Source organism: Saimiri boliviensis, chromosome 2 (genome assembly GCF_048565385.1).
Source record: "Saimiri boliviensis isolate mSaiBol1 chromosome 2, mSaiBol1.pri, whole genome shotgun sequence".
NCBI lineage: Eukaryota > Metazoa > Chordata > Mammalia > Primates > Cebidae > Saimiri > Saimiri boliviensis.
In genome coordinates, this window is record NC_133450.1 from 273,143 (window position 1) to 292,334 (window position 19,192).

A 19,192-nucleotide genomic window follows, 5' to 3' on the forward strand; every position below is an offset into this window, starting at 1 on the left:
TTCCTTGTCCATCCTGGTTCTAGTTTGGACCAAGATTATATTATCCTCAATAGATAATTGGCTCTTCTTCTTTTTATTTAAACAAATACATGTCAAACTTCTGTGAAAAGCTATTTCATCCTGTCCCCTTTGCTGGCCTTGTACAGTTCTGCGGTGGCCTCCAGGTTAAGTCATTTTCAAGCTCCCGTCCCGGGGTATTGGTGACGCAGGGACACAGACCACGGGTCAGCAGCAGCCCTGCTCCCAGCATCCTTTCAAGGACTGGGGTTCCCAAGTTCCCAGCTTCTAGCCAAGAGTCTTTGGGTCTTTCTCCCAAAGGACCTGTCTTCGGTTTCCAAAGCCCAGCAGGCCCCAGACTCTTTGGCCTCCAACCACTTTGCATGTCGTTTCTGGTTTTGGTTCATGGAGACAATTACTTATTTTGCAGCCTTGCCATGTCATTTTAATTTACTTTCTGTATCTGGCTCATTACTGCTGCAGATTGGGGAAGAGAGGATGCCCTCAAACCTTACTCTCCAAACCGTCCCAAAGGGGAAGTCCGTCCCATTCCAACAGTGTTGTTGTTTAGTTGTTGTTTTTAAAGACGGTGTGTCAATATGGCAGATTAGAGCAGAATGACATGGGGGGAGCGGTATGAAAGCGAGACTGGGAGTCCTGGAGAGAAGGGGCAAAGCTGCCTTTTTTTTTTTTCACTTTTTTTTTTTTTTCCTAAAGACGAGGTTTCACCATGTTAGTCAGGCTGGTCTTGAACTCCCGACCTCAGGTGATCCGCCCGCCTTGGCCTCCAAAGTGCTTGGATTACGAGCAGGAGCCACCACGCCCCGCCAAAGCTGCCTTTTAGCCGGTCTCTCACTCAGAGGGCTCAGAGGAAGGCCCTTCCTGCCCGGGCCTCCAGTCGTCAGACTGGCCTGTTAGGGCCCACGCGGGGGAGCAGGAAGGAGGACCGAACTCAGAGGGAGGTGGAGAGGCTGCCAGAGGCCCTTTTGCATCCAGAATTGAGGCAGCAGCCCCAGCCAGGTCCGGAGGTGGGGGCCGTCCCTCCAGGGAATGGTACTGATTCCAAAGGCGCGGCAGGGACACCCTGGCTGGGACAGGGATGTTCCCCTGAGTCGCCCGAGCGGCCTCTGTCGAGCCCGGGTTGGAAGGCCCAGCGGGGAGGCCGCGGCCGGCCCACTCCCGCCCGTCCCCGCCCTTGAACTCTGCTCCCTCCGCAGCCGCCAAGCTGGGTGAGGGCCCGGAGCTATTCGCCCTCCCAGATGCCACTCAGTTTTCCTGGGTGCCGTCCCCGCTAGGTCTGCAGAGAGCAGCGCTCCCTCCCGGCGCACCCGGCAGTGCCCTTTCCGTCAGCAAACCCCGTGAGCGAGAACTTGGGACGAGTCACTGGCCTCCACGCCTCGCGGACGTGAGGGAGGACCTCCCCGCCCCGCACGTGCCAAACCTCCCCGCCCGAGCACGTGCTCTCCCCCCGCGGGAGCGGCATCCGGCGCTGGCGCCCGCCGCCCTGGAGCCTCCCGGCTGTGCCAGGGGCGCTGTCCCGCCCGCCCGCCTGCCTTGGGGAAGGTCGGGAGGCCCGAGGAGATCGGGACCCAGGCGGCCGGCGGGGTCCGGACCACCCGCGGGGTCGGAGCGCGGCGGCGGCCCGGGTTCTGCCCCCGGTGGGCGGGGCTCGGCGGGGCTCTCCGCGGGGTCCTAGCGAGCGCCGCCGCGCAGCCAACCGCGGGGACCCGGAGGCCACCCGACCGCGCGCGCTGCTCCCGGGTGCCCTGCGACCCGTCGGCGGAGCTCGCGGCGGCTGCCACCCGCCCCGCCGGCCATGAGGCGCGCGCCTTCCCTGGTCCTTTTCCTCCTGGTCGCCCTTCGCGGGCGCGGTGAGTTCTTTTCGGGAAGGGAGGGAGGGGCGCCCGGGTTGGGCTGAATGGGGCTGGACTGGCCACAGGTGGAAGGGAGGGTGCCCGGCGCCCGGGGGAGCGGCCCGAGGCTAGGCTGTCCCGGCCGGGTGGGGGCGTGGGCAGGGCTGAGCCCACTCGCCGAGGCGGCGGGGGTCCGCCGGGCTTGGAGTGGGGGCCGACTCTTCCCGGAGCCGCTGCGAGCGCCGGGGCCACCCTGCGGGGCGAGTGTCTGCGGGCTGGGCGGGGAGGCAGGAAGCCCGGGCCATCGCCCGCGGTCTGGGAGGCTGGTAGTGCGCCAGCTCCCGCTCCCAACAGGGCCGAGGCTCCTTTTTTGCCTACGAGGTGACTTTCTTGAAGCGTGGGCTGGGCGCAGAGGGGCCGGCCACCGGGACAGGGTGGGCACTCATCTGCTCCTCAGCCTGAGAGAGAAGTCTCCTCCAACACAGCTGTGGTGCAGACGGGGAAACCGGGCCGATAGGGAAGGCTTAAATCACCAGCCCTGGAATGCTTTGTGCTTTGGGGCGCATCTCCCAGGAAACACGTTTTATGGCACCACAGCCTCTGGTCACCCATCCGAGATGTGCCGGGCCTGGGCAGCCAGCTGGACTGAGGCCCAGACTGCTGAAATTGGACCTAACACTCAGGAAGGTGACACAGTCCTTCTCCTGGTAGACTGCCTTCCCTGGGCCTCAGTTTCCCCACCTGAATTCCAAGGGCCCTTCTAGCTCCTACACTCACCCCGGCTTTTCCTCCAAGCCCCAGTCAGCCTAGAAGACCAGGGCTACCTCTTCCTTGCATAGAGACCCACCACAGGGGAGGCAGGAGGTAGGAGTCAGGGAACATACAAGGGGCTGATAATCTGCGAGGAGGCCATAGCTGGAATTCTAAACCGTGTGAGCGTGTGTGCAGTTTGGAAGGCATATCCAATCTAAACATTTATACTGAAACAACGGAAAGATATACCCATCATTTTGGAATACAAACTACAGAAGGTACAGAGACTACAAAATACAAACTACTCTAGGGAGGTGGGCTCTCATCTAAGATGGTGGCTCCAGGCCGTGTGTGTGTTGTGGCCGCAGGCTGTGTGTGAACTGTGGCTGCAGGCGGTGTGTGTGTTGTGGCTCCAGGTGGTGTGTGTGTGTTGTGGCCACAGGCCATGTGTGTGCTGTGGCTCCAGGCAGTGTGTGCGTTGTGGCTGCATTCAGTGTTTGTACTGTGGCTCCAGGCAGCGTGTGTGTTGTGGCCAAAGGCCACCGGTGTGTGTGTTGTGGCCAAAGGCGGTGTGTGTGCTGTGGCCAAAGGCGGTGTGTGTGCTGTGGCTGCAGGCCGTGTGTGTGTTGTGGCTCCAGGCAGTGAGTGTGTTGTGGTTGCATGCAGTGTTTGTACTGTGGCTGCAGGCAGTGTGTGTATTATGGCTCTGCCACTACTTACTGGGTGACCCTGTGCCATTTCTTTCACCATCCTGGGCCTCAGTTTCCCCATCTGTTCTGTGGAGATAATATGGCCTGCCTACTACATATTTGGAGATGTGGATGTGTGTGGGGCAGTTGCAGTGTTTCTTAGGTGCGGTCCTGGGGCAGCCTGCATCACCCCATACAGATTTCTGGGTCCCACCCTAGGCTCACAGGATCAGAATCTCTGGGAATAAAGCCGAGGAATTTACATTTATACAAGCATCCAGGTGATTAATACACATGATGGAAGAAGCACTAATAGTATGTGGTGTGCTCTTTATAAAAGGTAACTTCTCTGCTTAAAAAACATTTCATAGCTGCCTTTTAATAAATATCATGTTTCCTTCCTCAGTTAACCACATACACCCAAGTTGAAAGATCACTCTGCCTTTCCAGATGCAGAATCTAATCTTTCCCATAAGAGTCAAACTGTTGCTTTCTGTAGTTTATATCCAAAAACAAAGGGCGTATCTTTCCATCTTTTCAAAATAAATATTTAGATTGGATATGCTTTTCAAACTGGATACACACTCACACAGTTTAGAATTCCAGCTGTGGCTTCCTCTCTTGTTAGCCCCTTTTTCGTGGGGAACAGTTTTTCTCATAAAGGCCTGGAAGACAGAACCCTGGGCAGAGGCTGGTGGGGCCCCCTCCACATCGGAACCATTGGATCATGACTGGCCCCTAGTGGCGGCTTCTCTGTTTAACTGTCAGCCCCAGGGCTGCGATGGGAGCCCCCAACTGCGCCGCAGAAGCGTCCGGGGATCCAGGGCCACCCCTGCCCTCTGAGGGTGAAAGGCCTGTTCCTTGTCTTCTGAGCCCAGCTGGTCTCACAGGCATTCAGTAGACGGGGAAGTCGAGGCATGTGCTGGGCTGGGCTGGGCTCTCCTGCCCCCCATTTTGGGGGGTAATGGGAATGCATTCCAACCCCCAGTATCCCTGCTGCTTATTCGAACCCCTCAACCCCACCCGCATACACTCACAAGTACAAACACTGGCGCAGTGACGGGCACACACTGCCCGGGACAGCAGCGTTTCCAGCCTCTGCAGGGCAGTCGCCTTACAGGGAAGTTAGTGAGGCACTGAAGAAGACTCAGGGCTCAGGGAAGACCTCTGTCAGGAAGAGGCTGCTAGGCCTGGTCTGCCTCTGACTTGCTGGGGGCACTTGAGAAAGTTTCTTCCCCTCTCTGGTCTCAGCTTCCCCAGCTGAGAAACGGAGGGTTCGGCCAGATGGTCTAAGGTTCTGGGCACCTCTAACTCAAGCCCACGGCCGGTGGTCAAGATGGGGGAGTCCCTCTGGATCAGCTGAATGCCTGAGAGGCAGGACAGGCCCAAAGGTGAGCCCCCTGAGCACATCGGATGGGCTCGGAGCTGGAGCGGGAGCCCCACAGCCTGCACAACAGCCCTGGAATCGGGAACCCGGTCGGGCCAGCCTGGTGGGACTTCAGAGATGTGGGATCCAGCCTTCCCGAGTATTGCAGAGCTGGGGCTGGGAGCTGCAGATCTGGCCCCAGAGCTGCCTCAGACATGCAGAACGGGCTTGGGCAAGACACACCCCTCTCTGTGAAATCAGTCAGTCCACACAGACACTCTAAAGAAGGGCTGTGGGAGGGAGCCGGCTCTAGCCTGGGGCTACGGACTGGCTTCCCTGGTACTCAAGCAGCTGGCCTCTGGGAATGGGGTCCTGGGTATGAGAGGCAGGGCTCAGAATCTAGGCCAAGCATCCGTAGGACCTCCCCCCGACACCCCGGAGAGCCCAGGGCAGTTGTGGGGAGGGGCAGCAGGCAGCAGGTGCACAAGGAGCATCTTTCACAAGGCACTAAATATTGCATCTGCTCCAAATAGGCAGCGAGTTGGAAAGTGGATGGAGTAGGCAGGGTGGCGGCCGCTCCCCACGGCCAGGAGTCCAGCCCAGCACCCACCCAAGTCCACTTCAGGCCTGCCCATTGGGTTGATCTGTGTTCTGGGCCCTCTGGCCCTACTCACAGAGGGAGGGGTTTGGTACAACGAGGTGAACTGGCCCTTGCAAAAGGATGTCATCAACGCCTGAGCCAGGCGAGCCAGGCACCCCCACCCCCACCTCTCCAGCCCCCGTGTTCCCTGATCTTCCCACCTGCTCCCCGGCCCCAGCACTGTTTCCTGCTCCCAGGCTTGTCTGCTCAGATGTCCTTGATTCTCCTCTGAGACTCCCTTTCTCCAAGCTGCCTCCTCTCTGCTTTACACATTCTCCCTGAAGACACCAGAGCACACAAGCTCAAGTCCCTGAACCTGGCCTTCACTCCCAGACACGTTAGGCACATGACATAAAGACCCAAATGCCACTTGGCAAAAGATGAGGGCTATGTAAAGGGGCGGCTCTGAGGCTGTGGAAGCTCAGGGGGGCTCCCTGCAGGAGGCTGCATTTAGGTTGGGTCGTGAATGTGGCTCTGAGCTGAGACCTCTCCTCGAAGCTCCAGACCAGGAGCCAGCTCCCAGCTAGACCCTTCATTTGGTGTCTCAGAGGGACCTTGAACTCTTAGGTCTAAGTCTGAACCCCGAAAATCCCCCCCATCTCAGCTCTGTTTCTTTGTAGGAAAAGCACCGCCTCATACCCAGTTCTGCACCCAAACCCATATTGGAGTAGCAGGGCTGCTCCCCGGCAGGAACCGTTTCTGGTTTTGCTTGCTGTTATCCTCAACATGTAGCAAAGTCCCTGGCATAAGACAGACCCTCAGATAATTTATAACTGGTGGGCTGGGGGCAATCCTGGCAAAAGAAAGAGTGTGCTCAAAGAAGTCAGACAAGCTGGGTGTGGTGGGACTACACCTGTAGTCCCAGCCACTAAGGAGGCTGAAGTGGGAGGACGCTTTGAGTCCAGGAGAAATCGCTTGAAACCAGCCTGGACAACTTAGCCAGACCCCCCACCCCGGTCTCTTAAAAAAAAAAAAAAAAAAAGGAAGCTAGACAGCAAAGGTCACGGGGGAAAGGCAAACAGTAGGCTATGGCCAGAAGAGGAGTGTCTGAGTGTCTGCGTATCTGGGGTAGAGATAGAGAGCTGGCAGAAAATCAGGTTGAGAAAGGCAAGCCAGGGCCTGCAGGGAAAGGGCCTTGAATGCCAAGCCAAAACACTTGATTTTTAACTCCACCGACAGCTCAGAGAATTGTGGGTAGGGAAGGGCCCTAGGCCAGTTTGCTGTAGAAAGACCACTCTGGCACTGTATGGTACATAAATGGCAGGGGCAGAGTAGGGGCTTGGAGAGGCCAGAAGGAGGGCGGGGGTGAGGAGGAGGGGACATGGCTTGGAAAGTGAGGCAGGACCCAGGCCGGGCCCGGCGGCTCACGCCTGGAATCCTGGCACTTTGAGAGGCCGAAGCAGGTGGATCACTCGAGGTCAGGAGTTCGAGATCAGCCTGGCCAATACGGCGAAACCCCCGTCTCTATGAAAAATACAAAAATTAGCTGGGTGTGGTGGCGCAGGCCTGTAATCCCAGCTACTCTGGAGGCTGAGGCAGGAGAACAGCTTGAACCCGGGTGGCGGAGGTTGCAGTGAGCCGAGGTCACGCCACTGCATTCCAGCCTGGGCCACAGAGTGAGACTCTGTCAAAAAAAAAAAAAAAAAAAAAAGACAGGACTAGGTGGCCGCTTGGATGAACCAAGGGAGAGGTCAAGAAAAGACACCTGGTTTTTGTACCAGACGTGTAGAGTGCGGGATGCCGTTCATTGCTGGAGGGAAGAGGAGGAGGAAGAGGTCTGGCATGGGGAGGAGGCAGCCGAGCTCTGTCCCCAAGGACAGGCAGGCCTGCCAGCACCTTCACTGCTTCAGCCGGCCCTAAGGGCACCTGTGCTCCCTCTCAGCTGTCCCCTTCGCTGCCACAGGCTGCAGTGGGGTCAGGCTGCACCAGGGCCCGGCCGGTCTGACTGTGTGTGTTTTCCCAGGGGACTGCCGCGTGGCCAATGCCGAGGAGAAGCTGATCGACGACCTTCTGAACAAAACCCGTTACAACTACCTGATCCGCCCAGCCTCCAGCTCCTCACAGCTCATCTCCATCAAGCTGCAGCTCTCCCTGGCCCAGCTCATCAGCGTGGTACGTGCAGAGGGGAGCCGTGGCTCAGGCTCAGGCGGACAGGCTGCTCATGCCCAAGCCCTAAGCAATCACTGGCCAGAGAAATGAAATGACTGGAGTTGACTTAGACTTAGTGATCCATGTCAGGGAGGCTGCAGAAGGGTCCACGAAGTTCATAGGTGTCCAATATTTAATGAAGTCGTGGTTTTGTTATAACGAAGAAACGAGGGTGGGAGCGGGAGGCCTCTGGGTAGGCAGCCAGTGGGCCTGCCATAGACCCTGCTCAGCTGGGTCTCCAGCATAACCATAAGCCTCTCCTCAGTGCCCTCACAGCCCCACCCTGTTCTCTCCCGCAGCTTGCTTAACAGGTGACCTTAGGCCGGGCGCGGTGGCTCAAGCCTGTAATCCCAGCACTTTGGGAGGCCAAGGCGGGTGGATCACGAGGTCAAGAGATCGAGACCATCCTGGTCAACATGGTGAAACCCCGTCTCTACTAAAAATACAAAAAATTAGCTGGGCATGGTGGCACGTGCCTGTAATCCCAGCTCCTCAGGAGGCTGAGGCAGGAGAATTGCCTGAACCCAGGAGGTGGAGGTTGCAGTGAGCCGAGATCGCACCATTGCACTCCAGCCTGGGTAACAAGAGCGAAACTCCGTCTCAAAAAAAAAAACAAAAAAAAAAAAACAGGTGACCTTGCTCCCTTCTTGTTGGGGGAAATAAGAACCAGACTCAGGAAACTGATGGGTACAGAGGCCCAGCTGTGGGGGCAGGACCAAAGGCAGTGCAGCCCCGATTGAGCCAGGCAGGTGGGGGCCTGGACGGTGGGCGTGGCTGTTGCAGGCATGGAAAGGAGGCATGGATGGTGGCATTCACAGGGACCATTGTCATGTTCTTCACTTGTGGGTGTGGGGCAGAGGGTGGGGGTGCTGAGGGAGGAAGTGCCTGGGAATCTCTCTTCTCTCTGCTACCTCTGAGTGGGAGATGCCAGAGAGAACCGTGGTCCATTGTAAACCTTCCCACATCCCGACCCACTGGGTTAGAACCCCATTCCTGGACGCAGCTCTGGGGGGACAGTCACAAGAGGAGAGTGCACGGCGCCTCGTCCAGCCAGGGGAAGGATATCACCAAGGGGCAGACCCTCCTCTGGCCAGGTGGCTGCCTTCTGAAATGCCAGAATCTCTGTAGCATGGCTGGCCCCCACACACAGGTAGGTTCGACCCAGCCTGTCGAACCTACAGTCCTCAAGAAGACTTTGGCCAAATTAATGACTGGCCCCATCTCCTGGGAGGATGCACAGACCCAGGATGGGGAGGGCCGGAGAGCCATGTGCTCTCTGCCCCTCCCCCTCCCCAGTCAAACCGGAAGGAAGGAGAGAGGGCTTTCAGCCAGACTTGCCCAGGCTGGTGTCAGTGTTATTGTCCCGCCCAGGGCTTCTTGCTTAACGGGGCGAGCCCAGCTGCTGCCCCTAGTGAGGGTGAAGGAGCAGGAGGCTCTGCCGCACTTCCAAGATCAGGCTGGCTGGTCAGATCTTCTCTGCAGGCCCCATAGGGTGATAGAGGCTACCAGAAGCGGGAGGGGATGCAGCCGCCAGCCCTCACCCGTGCGAGCCATATTTCTGAAGGCTTGTGTATACAGCAAATACTAGGTTGTAGGCTGCCAGGACAGGAGAGGGTATTGTCCTCCTATTTTTCAGGATTTCTTTCTTTCTTTCTCTTTCTTTCTTTAAGGAGGGAGGGTTACAGATACGAGCAGTTTAAAGATGGGACTTTTTAGGGAGCAGGTAGGGATTTAGTGCTGGGCAAGGCAAGCAGGCTTGTCAGAGCACCCCTCTTGTGATCGACTCCTGAGTCTGGCAAGCCAGGCACTCCCTTGCCAGCATCCCCGCCCCCACCTCTCTAGCCCCCGTTATTCCCTGACCCTCCCACCTGCCCCCTGCCCCAGCGCTGTCTCCTCTGCTCACTCTCCTCTCTTCCTGCTCAGGGGCTTGCCTGTTACGATGTCCTTGACCCTCCTGTGAGTCTCCCTCTATCCAAGCCATCTCCCCTACACCTGACCAGTCACCTGGAAGACACCAGAGAACACAAGCTCAAGTCCCTGAACCTCACCTTTACTCCCAGACCTGTGAGGGAGAGGATACAAAGTCCCAAACACCGCTGGGAAAGAGACTGGGGGAATGCAGGGAGGGAAATGTGAAGCTGTGGAAGCTCAGGGTGTAGGTTTAGATGCAAATATAGCCGGGTGCAGTGGCTCACGCTGTAATCCCGGCACTTTGGGAGGCTGAGGTGGGCGGATCATGAGGTCAGGAGATCGAGACCAGCCTGAAAAACAAAGTGAAACCCTGTCTCTAGTAAAAAAAAAAAATTAGCTGGGCATGGTGGCACGTGCCTGTAATCCCAGCTACCCAGGAGGCTGAGGCAGGAGAATCGCTTGAACCCAGGAGGCGGAGGTTGCAGTGAGTCAAGATTGCACCATTGCACCCCAGCCTGGGCGACAGAGTGAGACTCCATCTTAAAAACAAATAAATAAATAAATAAAATATCATCACTACATAAAGTGTAAATGGCCTAAATACTCTAATCAAAATGAGACAATTGGCATGCATCCTTCTTCTCCCTTCTCTCTCCCCACCAACAGCCTGGAATGTGGAATTTATGGTTATAGCTCCAATAGTTATTTTGGTCCGTTCTTTTGAGGGCCGCACTCCAGGTATGGAGGAGAAGAAAGTTGGAAAGGATCTGGGTTCCTACCAGAACTTTGTAGAGCAGAACTACCATGTATGTCTAAAGTGTTAACATGAGAGGGACATGACTCTCTACTTTATTTAAGTCCGTGTTACGCTGGATCACTGTTACTGGCAGCTGAACCTTATCTTACTGATACTCTTACCTAGTTGACTCCTAAACTGAGATCAGTATGCTGGAAGTTATCTTGATGAAGAGGAGGCAGCAAAAATAGTACAGACTGAGACCACAAGACACATCCAAAACACTAAAAGGCCAGGGGGCTGCAGGACAGAACAAAGGGGCACGGGGAGGTGAAGTGAGGCTGGGAAACCTGGCAAGGCCCTGCAGACCCTGTGAAGGAGTGAGATCCTTATTCTGTAAGTGAAGGAAGCCAAGGAAGTGATCTAAACAGGGATAAAAATGACAGGGATTTTGGAAGGTTTATTCTGGCTGCATAGGAACAATAGATGCGGGTGTACGGTGATGGTGGTGGTGTACAGAATGAACATGGACCAGTTAGGAGAGTGTTACAGGGTCTAGGTGATGCGTGGATGATGTGGCCTGGAATGATGGTAGGATTCATGTGTTTATACAGAAAATATTTATGGAGTATCCAACATGTCACATACTCTTCTAGCTGCCTCATTTCCTCATAGCCATTAGATTCTAGTGGGAGCTGGCGGATAATACACAGATGGATAGATGGTGTTTAGAGGTGATAGATGCTATGAAACAAAATGAGACTGGGTGAGGTGGCTCGCACCTGTAAATGCCAACACTTTGGGAGGCTGAGGTGAGTGGATCAGTTCAGCTCAGGAGTTTGAGACCAGCCTGGGCATCGTGATGAAACCCCTTCTCTACAAAAAAATTTTAAAAATTAAACCAGGTATGGTGGCCTGTGCCTGTGGTCCCAGCTTCTCAGGAGGCTGAGGTGGGAGGACCACTGGAAGGTAGAGGTTTCAGTGAGCAAAGATCACGTCACTGCCCTCCAGCCTGGGCGGCAGAGTGAGACCCTGTCTCAAGAAAATAAACAAACAAAAAATTACAATAAAGAAAAATAAGGCAGGGCAGGGACAGAGGGGCTATTTTATGCAGGTCAGAGATTTCTGTGATGATAGGATGACATTTCTGATAGCAGAAGAATGTGTGGAAGATCCTGGTGGTTTTCCAGGAAAGGGAACAGTGTGTGCCGGAGCCGAGAGGCAGCGTGGTGGAAGTGGGATGAGCAAATGGCAGCGTTGAGATAAGAGGTCAGGGAGCTGATGGGGTGAGGGGTGGTGGGGAGGAAGGTCACTAGGGCCTTGTAGACTCTAAGGAGAACTTTGGCTTTTCCTTTGGATGAGATGAGGTAGCAGAGCAGCTGGTCAAAGGCATTGAGATTTAAGGGGATCACCCTGGCTTCATGTAGAGGAGACCAAAGGCAGGCCAGGACAGAGCAGGAAGACCAGGGACGGGGCCACGGCAGTGGTCCAGGTGACAGAGGATGGTGGCGGCGGAGAGATGCAGACACATATGAGATGCTTTAGGAGATGTAATTTACAAGACTTATCGATAGATCGGAGAGCAGAGTGTCAGAGACAACGTCCACGTTTCTGGCTGGTGGAACCGGATGGTTAGGGGTGCCATTCACTGAGACAACGAAGCCAGAGGAGGACCAGGTTTTGGGAAGATCATGAGCTTTGTCTCAGACACGCTGGGTGTGACATATCTCTGAGCCATCCAAGAGATGTTTGGCCAACTGTTGGTCACAAGGGCCTGGAGCTCACAGCCATTTGCACAATCAAGTGAAATCCGTTTGTAAGGCTCCTTCCTGGTGACCTGACAGCCCTGTTTCCTTCCCCAGAATGAGCGAGAGCAGATCATGACCACCAATGTCTGGCTGAAACAGGTAAGTGCCCTGCAGGGCCCCTGGCCCGAGAGATGTCTTCTCTAGGGCTGCCCTTTGGTGGCAGCGGATCTGCAAGTGGCAGGGCCTTGCCTGTCTGTCCAGGAATGGACCGACTACCGCCTGACCTGGAACAGCTCCCGCTACGAGGGCGTGAACATCTTGAGGATCCCCGCAAAGCGTCTCTGGTTGCCCGACATCGTGCTTTATAACAAGTGAGTGGCGGGGTTGGCTGAGGCCTGGTGACAGCCAGGCCAGGGCAGCAGGCCCAGCCCTAGGAGTCATCCAGGCCTGAGTCCAACTGCGGGCCCAATCTGTGCTTTACCCAGCCTTCCAGGCCATCAAGCTAAAAGAGAAACAGAGGTGAGCAGAGGCGGAGCCCTCAGTTACAGAGGGGGCGTCCGAGGCTGGCGGGGAGGGGCCTTGTGTAATTCACCGAAGCACAGCGGGACCACAGCGGTGACCTGACCTCGAGCCCGGCACCCTTCGTGTGCTGCATACTATCCTTTTGAGCCTCTGTTGCTTTGCCAGTGTTGGGTGTCGGCAGCACTGACTATGCATAAATATTTTAGGCAGGTGGAGGAAGCCAAAGAGAGTCTCCCTGACTTACGATTACACCAGCAGTAGCGTGAAATGGCTAAGAGCGTGTGGTCTGGCCGGGTGCGGTGGCTCATGCCTATAATCCCAGTACTTTGGGAGGCTGAGGTGGGTGGATCACGAGGTCAGGAGTTTGAGACCAGCCTGGCCGGTATGGTGAAACCCCATCTCTACTAAAAATACAAAAATTAGCCAGATGTAGTGGTGCATGTCTGTAGTCCCAGCTACTCAGAGGCTGAGGCAGGAGAACTGCTTGAACCTGGGAGGCGGAGGTTGCAGTGAGCCAAGATCGCGCCACTGCACTCCTGCCTGGCGGCAGAGCGAGACTCTGTCTCAAAAAAAGAAAAAGTGCTGTCTGGGGACAGACAGACCTGAGTTCAAACCCCAACTGTCCTGCTTACACATTTTCTGACCTTGAAGAAGTCATTTAACCTCTCTGGGTCTTGGCTTTCCCAACTGTAGAGTGGGGATAATAATAAAACCTACCTCACTGGGCTACTGAGAGGCTTAAATGAGCTATTCCATGGGAAGCCGTGAGAGTGTCTGATGGTAGGGCTGTCTCCACCACATAGTTGCCAACAAAGGCAGGCCCCTTTCCATGAGGGCCCGGGGGATTGGAAGGGTGACCAGTGGGAATTCCCAGAGGGCTCTTCAGTGAGTTCTGCGGCCAGGACAGGCCTCGTGTGTGGGTTTCACGATGCTGTCCACGCCCTGCCCCTGCCCAGCGCCGACGGGACCTACGAGGTGTCTGTCTACACCAACGTGATAGTCCGGTCCAACGGCAGCGTCCTGTGGCTGCCCCCTGCCATCTACAAGAGCGCCTGCAAGATTGAGGTGAAGCACTTCCCCTTCGACCGGCAGAATTGCACCCTCAAGTTCCGCTCCTGGACCTACGACCACACGGAGATAGACATGGTCCTCACGTCGCCCACAGCCAGCATGGATGACTTTACTCCCAGTGGCGAGTGGGACATAGTGGCCCTCCCGGGGCGAAGGACAGTGAACCCACAGGACCCCAGCTACGTGGACGTGACTTATGACTTCATCATCAAGCGCAAGCCGCTGTTCTACACCATCAACCTCATCATCCCCTGCGTGCTCATCACCTCGCTGGCCATCCTCGTCTTCTACCTGCCGTCCGACTGCGGCGAGAAGATGACGCTGTGCATCTCCGTGCTGCTGGCGCTCACCGTCTTCCTGCTGCTCATCTCCAAGATCGTGCCGCCCACCTCCCTCGACGTGCCGCTCATCGGGAAGTACCTCATGTTCACCATGGTGCTGGTCACCTTCTCCATCGTCACTAGCGTCTGTGTGCTCAACGTGCACCACCGCTCGCCCAGCACCCACACCATGGCACCCTGGGTCCAGCGCTGCTTCCTGCACAAGCTGCCCACCTTCCTCTTCATGAAGCGCCCTGGCCCCAACAGCAGCCCAGGCAGAGCCCTCCCGCCCAGCAAGTCACGCCTGACCAAGCCCGAGGCCGCCGCCACCTCCGCCAGCCCCTCCAACCTCTATGGGAACTCCATGTACTTCGTGAACCCTGCCTCTGCAGCTCCCAAGTCTCCCGCCGGCTCCACCCCGGTGGGTACCCCCAGGGACTTCCGCCTGCGGTCCTCTGGGAGGTTCCAGCAGGATGTGCAGGAGGCACTAGAAGGCGTCAGCTTCATCGCCCAGCACATGCAGAATGACGATGAAGACCAGAGTGTAAGTTGCTCACCAGCCCCGGCCCACCTGCCCAACAGAAAGGCTCCGATAGTAACACCAGTTTCCACTTCCTGCAGTAACTCACAGGGGACGAGGACTCTCAAACTCTGAATAAGGAATCCAAAATGGAAATTAGCTTTTATTGAGTATTATAGCCTCATGCATCCAGGGAGAGGAAGGAAGTGCCAGTGATTTTTTGGTTTGTTTTAGGTGTCCCAGGAGCAAACCCTCAGATGGGGACTTGCAGGCAGGTGGCTTATTTGAGATGTGATCCCCGGAAGCACCGTGAGAAAGGAGGGAATGTGAGGCAGGGAAAGCAGAAAAGCCAGAATAGGAGATGAATGAGCAGGATACTGCTGTGGGCACCCAGGACTCAGTACCCTTGCAGACGCTCTGATGACCCCTGGGAACAAGCCTCAGAATCACCCCTGGAGGGAGGCTGAGGCATTTACCCACCAGCCCCCATTCCGTAAGGACACTAATTCCCCTGCACTTCCAGGTAATGCCAGCCTCCAGAGCAAGCGCCCTTGGTGCTGGAGAAAGGCCTGGGGCAGAGGAGAGAGGAAATGCAGGTGCCAGAAACGGAAGGCTGGGAAGGGACTCTGCAGACTTTAGGGAACACAAGTGGGCTGGGGTACCAATGCGTTTGCCCCGTCCTCTTCAGACTTGCAGAGAAGCCATTCAAGCTCTTACAGCTTTCACGGCTATAGGAACATCAGTAAAGATATTATGATTTCCAGGGTAATGAATTAATCAATTGTGCTAACCAGAATTACAGATTTTATTTTATTTTATTTTTATTTTTATGTTTTTGAGACAGAGTTTCTCTCTTGTGGCCCAGGCTGGAGTGCAGTGGCACCATCGACTCACTGTAACCTCCACCTCCTGGGTTCAAGCGATGCTCCTGCCTCTGCCTCCCGAGTAGCTGGAATTACTGGCGCCCGACACCATGCCTGGCTAATTTTTGTGTTTTCAGCAGAGACAGGGTTTCACCGTGTTGGCCAGGCTAGTCTTGAACTCCTGACCTCAGGTGATCCATCCACCTCAGCTTCCCAAAGTGCTGGGATTACAGGTGAGAGCCACCGCGCCCGACCTGGAATTACAGATATTTTACAAAGAGATTTAATTTACTTTCACAGAACAAAGCAATGAGTGCTGGAGTCTGGGTATTGCACATGACTCCTTTGAATAAATAACACTTCCAAGGACAATTTCAGAGTAACAACACAGAATGCAGTGGTGACAGAAATGTTCACACCCATTTCCATGCCAGGCGGGAGAACAACTTTCTCACTCTTGTGAGTGTTTCTTTGGGCAGGTTTTGACTACACAGCACGGCGTCTTCCCCCCTGCAGGGGCATGGGCGGAAGTGGGCATCTCCTCGCTCTTATCTTTCTGAGATTGCTTTCCGCTCCCTGCATTCCCAAGGGGAAGCACCGGCATTCCATTAGTTAGCCCGCAGAGGGAAGAGCAGGAACAGCTCCAGAATCGCACTGTGCCAAAGAAGGAAGAGAAGGCGAACAAATGGAATATAGGACATGGGATCTTCTTCTGGTGTGGTTCTTGGACCAGCAGCACTGGCATCGCCTGCGAGTTATCAGAAACGCAGAGTCTCAGGCCCAGCCCAGACCCACTGCCTCCAAATCTGCATTTTAACCAGATCCCCAGGAGATTCCCAGACCCACCGCAGTTTGAGAAGCTCAGCTCTGTAGGACTCTCAGATTTCACTTTCTAAAACATTAATTTGATCATGCTATTACTTAGGTTAAAACCATTCCATAGTTCAGCATCAACTAATTTATTGGCTCCCAAACATTAACGTGCAGCCTGGGGCCCGGCTGGCTAAGTGAGAGTCACGTGGGCGACACTGTGGGACCACCCTCTGACTGAGCCAGGATCTCTGGGGGAGGCACATTGGAGCTTGCTTTTTTATCCAACCCCACGTGTTTCGTGTGCACATTCTAGGTTGAGAAGCGCTGGTCTCCTGCACCCCTGGCTGAGCTGGCACCAACCTGAACTCTCTTCTAAAGAGCTCACCACCCCCTTGGCACTCACCTGCCTTCTGCTCTTTCTAGCTCAACTAATTATGGGCCCTTTAAGAGAAGGAGCCAGGCGGGACCACTGTCATTACAAACACCAGTGTTGATTAAGCTCCAGCCACACATCAGGTGCTGTGCCAGGAGTGGGCACAGGTGACTGCCAACCCTCCCTGGAGCCCTGTGAAGTGGCTTTTACCAGAACCCCCATTTTACAAGAGGGTAAGCTTTCAAAGCAAAGCTCAGAGAGGTTCACTGACTTGGCCAGTGTCACAGAGCTGGCCCAGGGCAGTACCAGCCTCCATACCCAGATCTGCCTCGTCAGGCACATCCTTAAACTCTCTTGCCCTTCCCAGTTTCTTGCCCTGCACTGAGTGCACGGTGGGCTTATTGGTTGATTGACTTTCTCATGGATAGTTGGAGAACAGAGCATGCCTGCCTCCAGGGCAGCCCCTGCCGCTTCTCATCTTCAGTACTTTCACCCACCCTGGCGATTAACTGGTCACTATAAATAGCACAAAAATATTAAAAGGGAAAAGCACACAGACGCAGACACACACACACGTACATGTGTGCCGCTTGAAATTAGAGCTGTAAAAAAAAAAAAAAAGAAGCCAAGGAGTGCTCTGTGGAGAGAGCTGTGCTGTGCCTGCTGAGTCTTAGGGATAGCTGCCAGTCCTGCTTGCTTTCGGGTGTCGGGCTGGCTTGACACAGGATTATCCGCACTATAGACATACCATTGACAGGCCCTGACAAACTGGGTCACTGACGTCAGCATGCCCACTGCTGCCCACGTTTCCAGTTCCAGAGCCTCTGCTGATCTCCCAGGCCTTCTGATCCCGTCCGTCTCTGCCGGGGGAACGGATGTGGTGTGAGCCGGCCAGGCCGGGGTGTGAAAGCAAGTGTGCGGGAGGGAGGCCAGGATGCTGGGCACACGGGCCTCTCTCTGGATGAGAGGATGTGAGTGGCCCTCTCCCCCAGCGCGAAGGAGACAGGCCCATCTGTGGTGGCCCCTCTGGAGGCCAGCCAGGTCTCTGCCCACCTTACATCCCACACAGCAGGGTCTAAGAAGACCAGAGAGAGAGAGACCCAGATGATGCAGCAGGAGGAGGCTGGGTCTTAGTTACTGGAAACGGATGCTGCCGTGAACAGACTTGAGCAAATTGAACAGCAGGACTTCCAGGTGTCCTGTAAGCCCCATCGCCCCGTTCTCACTGAACTAGATGGGGCTGGAATCTTTCTTTAGCTAGAACCGGTTCAGGCAGTGAGTCTGGGGTGAAAATGAGAAGACGGTGCTTGGAGATCCTTAGGCCCCATCTCCTATTTATAACCAGTTCGGGTTTTCTAATCACAGCATATGGCATTAACAAGCCCTGACATTCCCAACTTTTCTGTACAGCCCAAGTTCCCACTGGCCCTGCAGTGCTGTGGGGGACAGGCAGGGTGGAGGTGGGGGACGGCCAGAGGCTGAGAGTGGCCCAGCTGAGAGGCCCGCCTAGGGTGCAGTTCCACGCGTGACTTGCAGAGTCCCTGTCCGGATCGTAAGAGCCTGACTCGGGGAAAGGAGGGACCCCAGTACCTGGCACCTGTGACCAGCCCCTCTGTCTGCCTGCAGGTCATTGAGGACTGGAAGTACGTGGCTATGGTGGTGGATCGGCTGTTCCTGTGGGTGTTCGTGTTTGTGTGTGTCCTGGGCACTGTGGGGCTCTTCCTACCGCCCCTCTTCCAGACCCACACAGCTTCTGAAGGGCCCTAGGCTGCCCAGCGTGACTGAGGGCCCCCTGCGTTGTGGGGTAAGAGGATGTGAGTGGCCAGGTGGACAGTTTGCTGCTTCCTTCTGGGTTGTGGCTGATGAGGCCCTAAATAAATAGGTGACCATTGGCCATCAACCCCATCAAACCAGCCACAGCCATGGAGGAGGCAAGGATGGGGGCCTGGACTGTCCTCTCTGAATCCTCAGAGGGACCCCAGGAAGCCCCAGCAAGAGGGAGCTGCAGACACTTCGATTCCGCCGTGTCCTTTCCTGCACCAGGCACCGGAGATGAAGATGCGCATTGTAGCAGCACCTACTATGCGCCAGGCATGATGCCAGCCTGCCTCTCCATCCCCATCTCCCTCTACTTCCCCTTGTCTAGTCCCTCACACACTTCTAGATTCTTCCCAGCTCAGAGGCTTGACATTTGCCATATCTTGTTATTTTTGAAACGGAGTCTCACTCTGTCCCCCAGGCTGGAGCGCAGTGGTGCGACCTCGGCTCACTGCAACCTCTGCCTCCCAGGTTCAAGTGGTTCTCCTGCCTCAGCCTCCCGAGTAGCTGGGATTACAGGCAGCCGCCACCACGCCCAGCTAATTTTTGTATTTTTGTTGGCCAGGGTGGTCTTGAACTCCTGACCTCAAATGATCTGCCCTCCTCGGCCTCCCAAAGTGCTGGGGTTACAAGCGTGAGCCATTACGCCCGGCTTGCCGTATCTTCTACCTGAACCTTTTCCCCCCAGGGCTTCCCAAACTCCACAGCCACATGAGTCAGGGCGTGGCTGCAATCCATCCTTTGCTGCAATGTCACCTCCTCTGAGAGGCCTTCCCTACACACCCAGTCATTCTAAAGCAGCCTCCCTATGGCCACGTTACCCTGCCACCTTCCTTGAGCACTCCTCGGTACCTGCCATCTTATCTGGTGGCATGTATGTCATCTACAGCTCACCCACTAGAGTGTGAGCTCCGTGAGAACGGACCTGCACCTTCACGTTCATGGTGGTATCCCTAGGGCCTAGGACAGAGCTTGGCACACAGCAGGTGCTCAATAAATGCTTGTTGAATGAATGAATGGCTCCTGTCCTCCTTCAAGCTCAGACGCCCGT

The 19,192-nt window shown here is 55.6% G+C and overlaps 1 protein-coding gene across 1 annotated transcript; it reads left to right on the plus strand.

Moving 5' to 3' along the window:
* The first annotated feature begins 1,342 nt into the window (after positions 1 to 1,342).
* Positions 1,343 to 18,184, plus strand: CHRNB4 (cholinergic receptor nicotinic beta 4 subunit). Its single transcript, XM_039469380.2, has 6 exons — positions 1,343 to 1,868; positions 7,262 to 7,410; positions 11,956 to 12,000; positions 12,103 to 12,212; positions 13,320 to 14,298; positions 17,950 to 18,184. Exons 1-6 carry the CDS (start codon positions 1,814 to 1,816, stop codon positions 18,088 to 18,090), a joined length of 1,479 nt encoding a protein of 492 aa, XP_039325314.2. The 5' UTR covers positions 1,343 to 1,813; the 3' UTR covers positions 18,091 to 18,184.
* Positions 18,185 to 19,192: the final 1,008 nt, after the last annotated feature.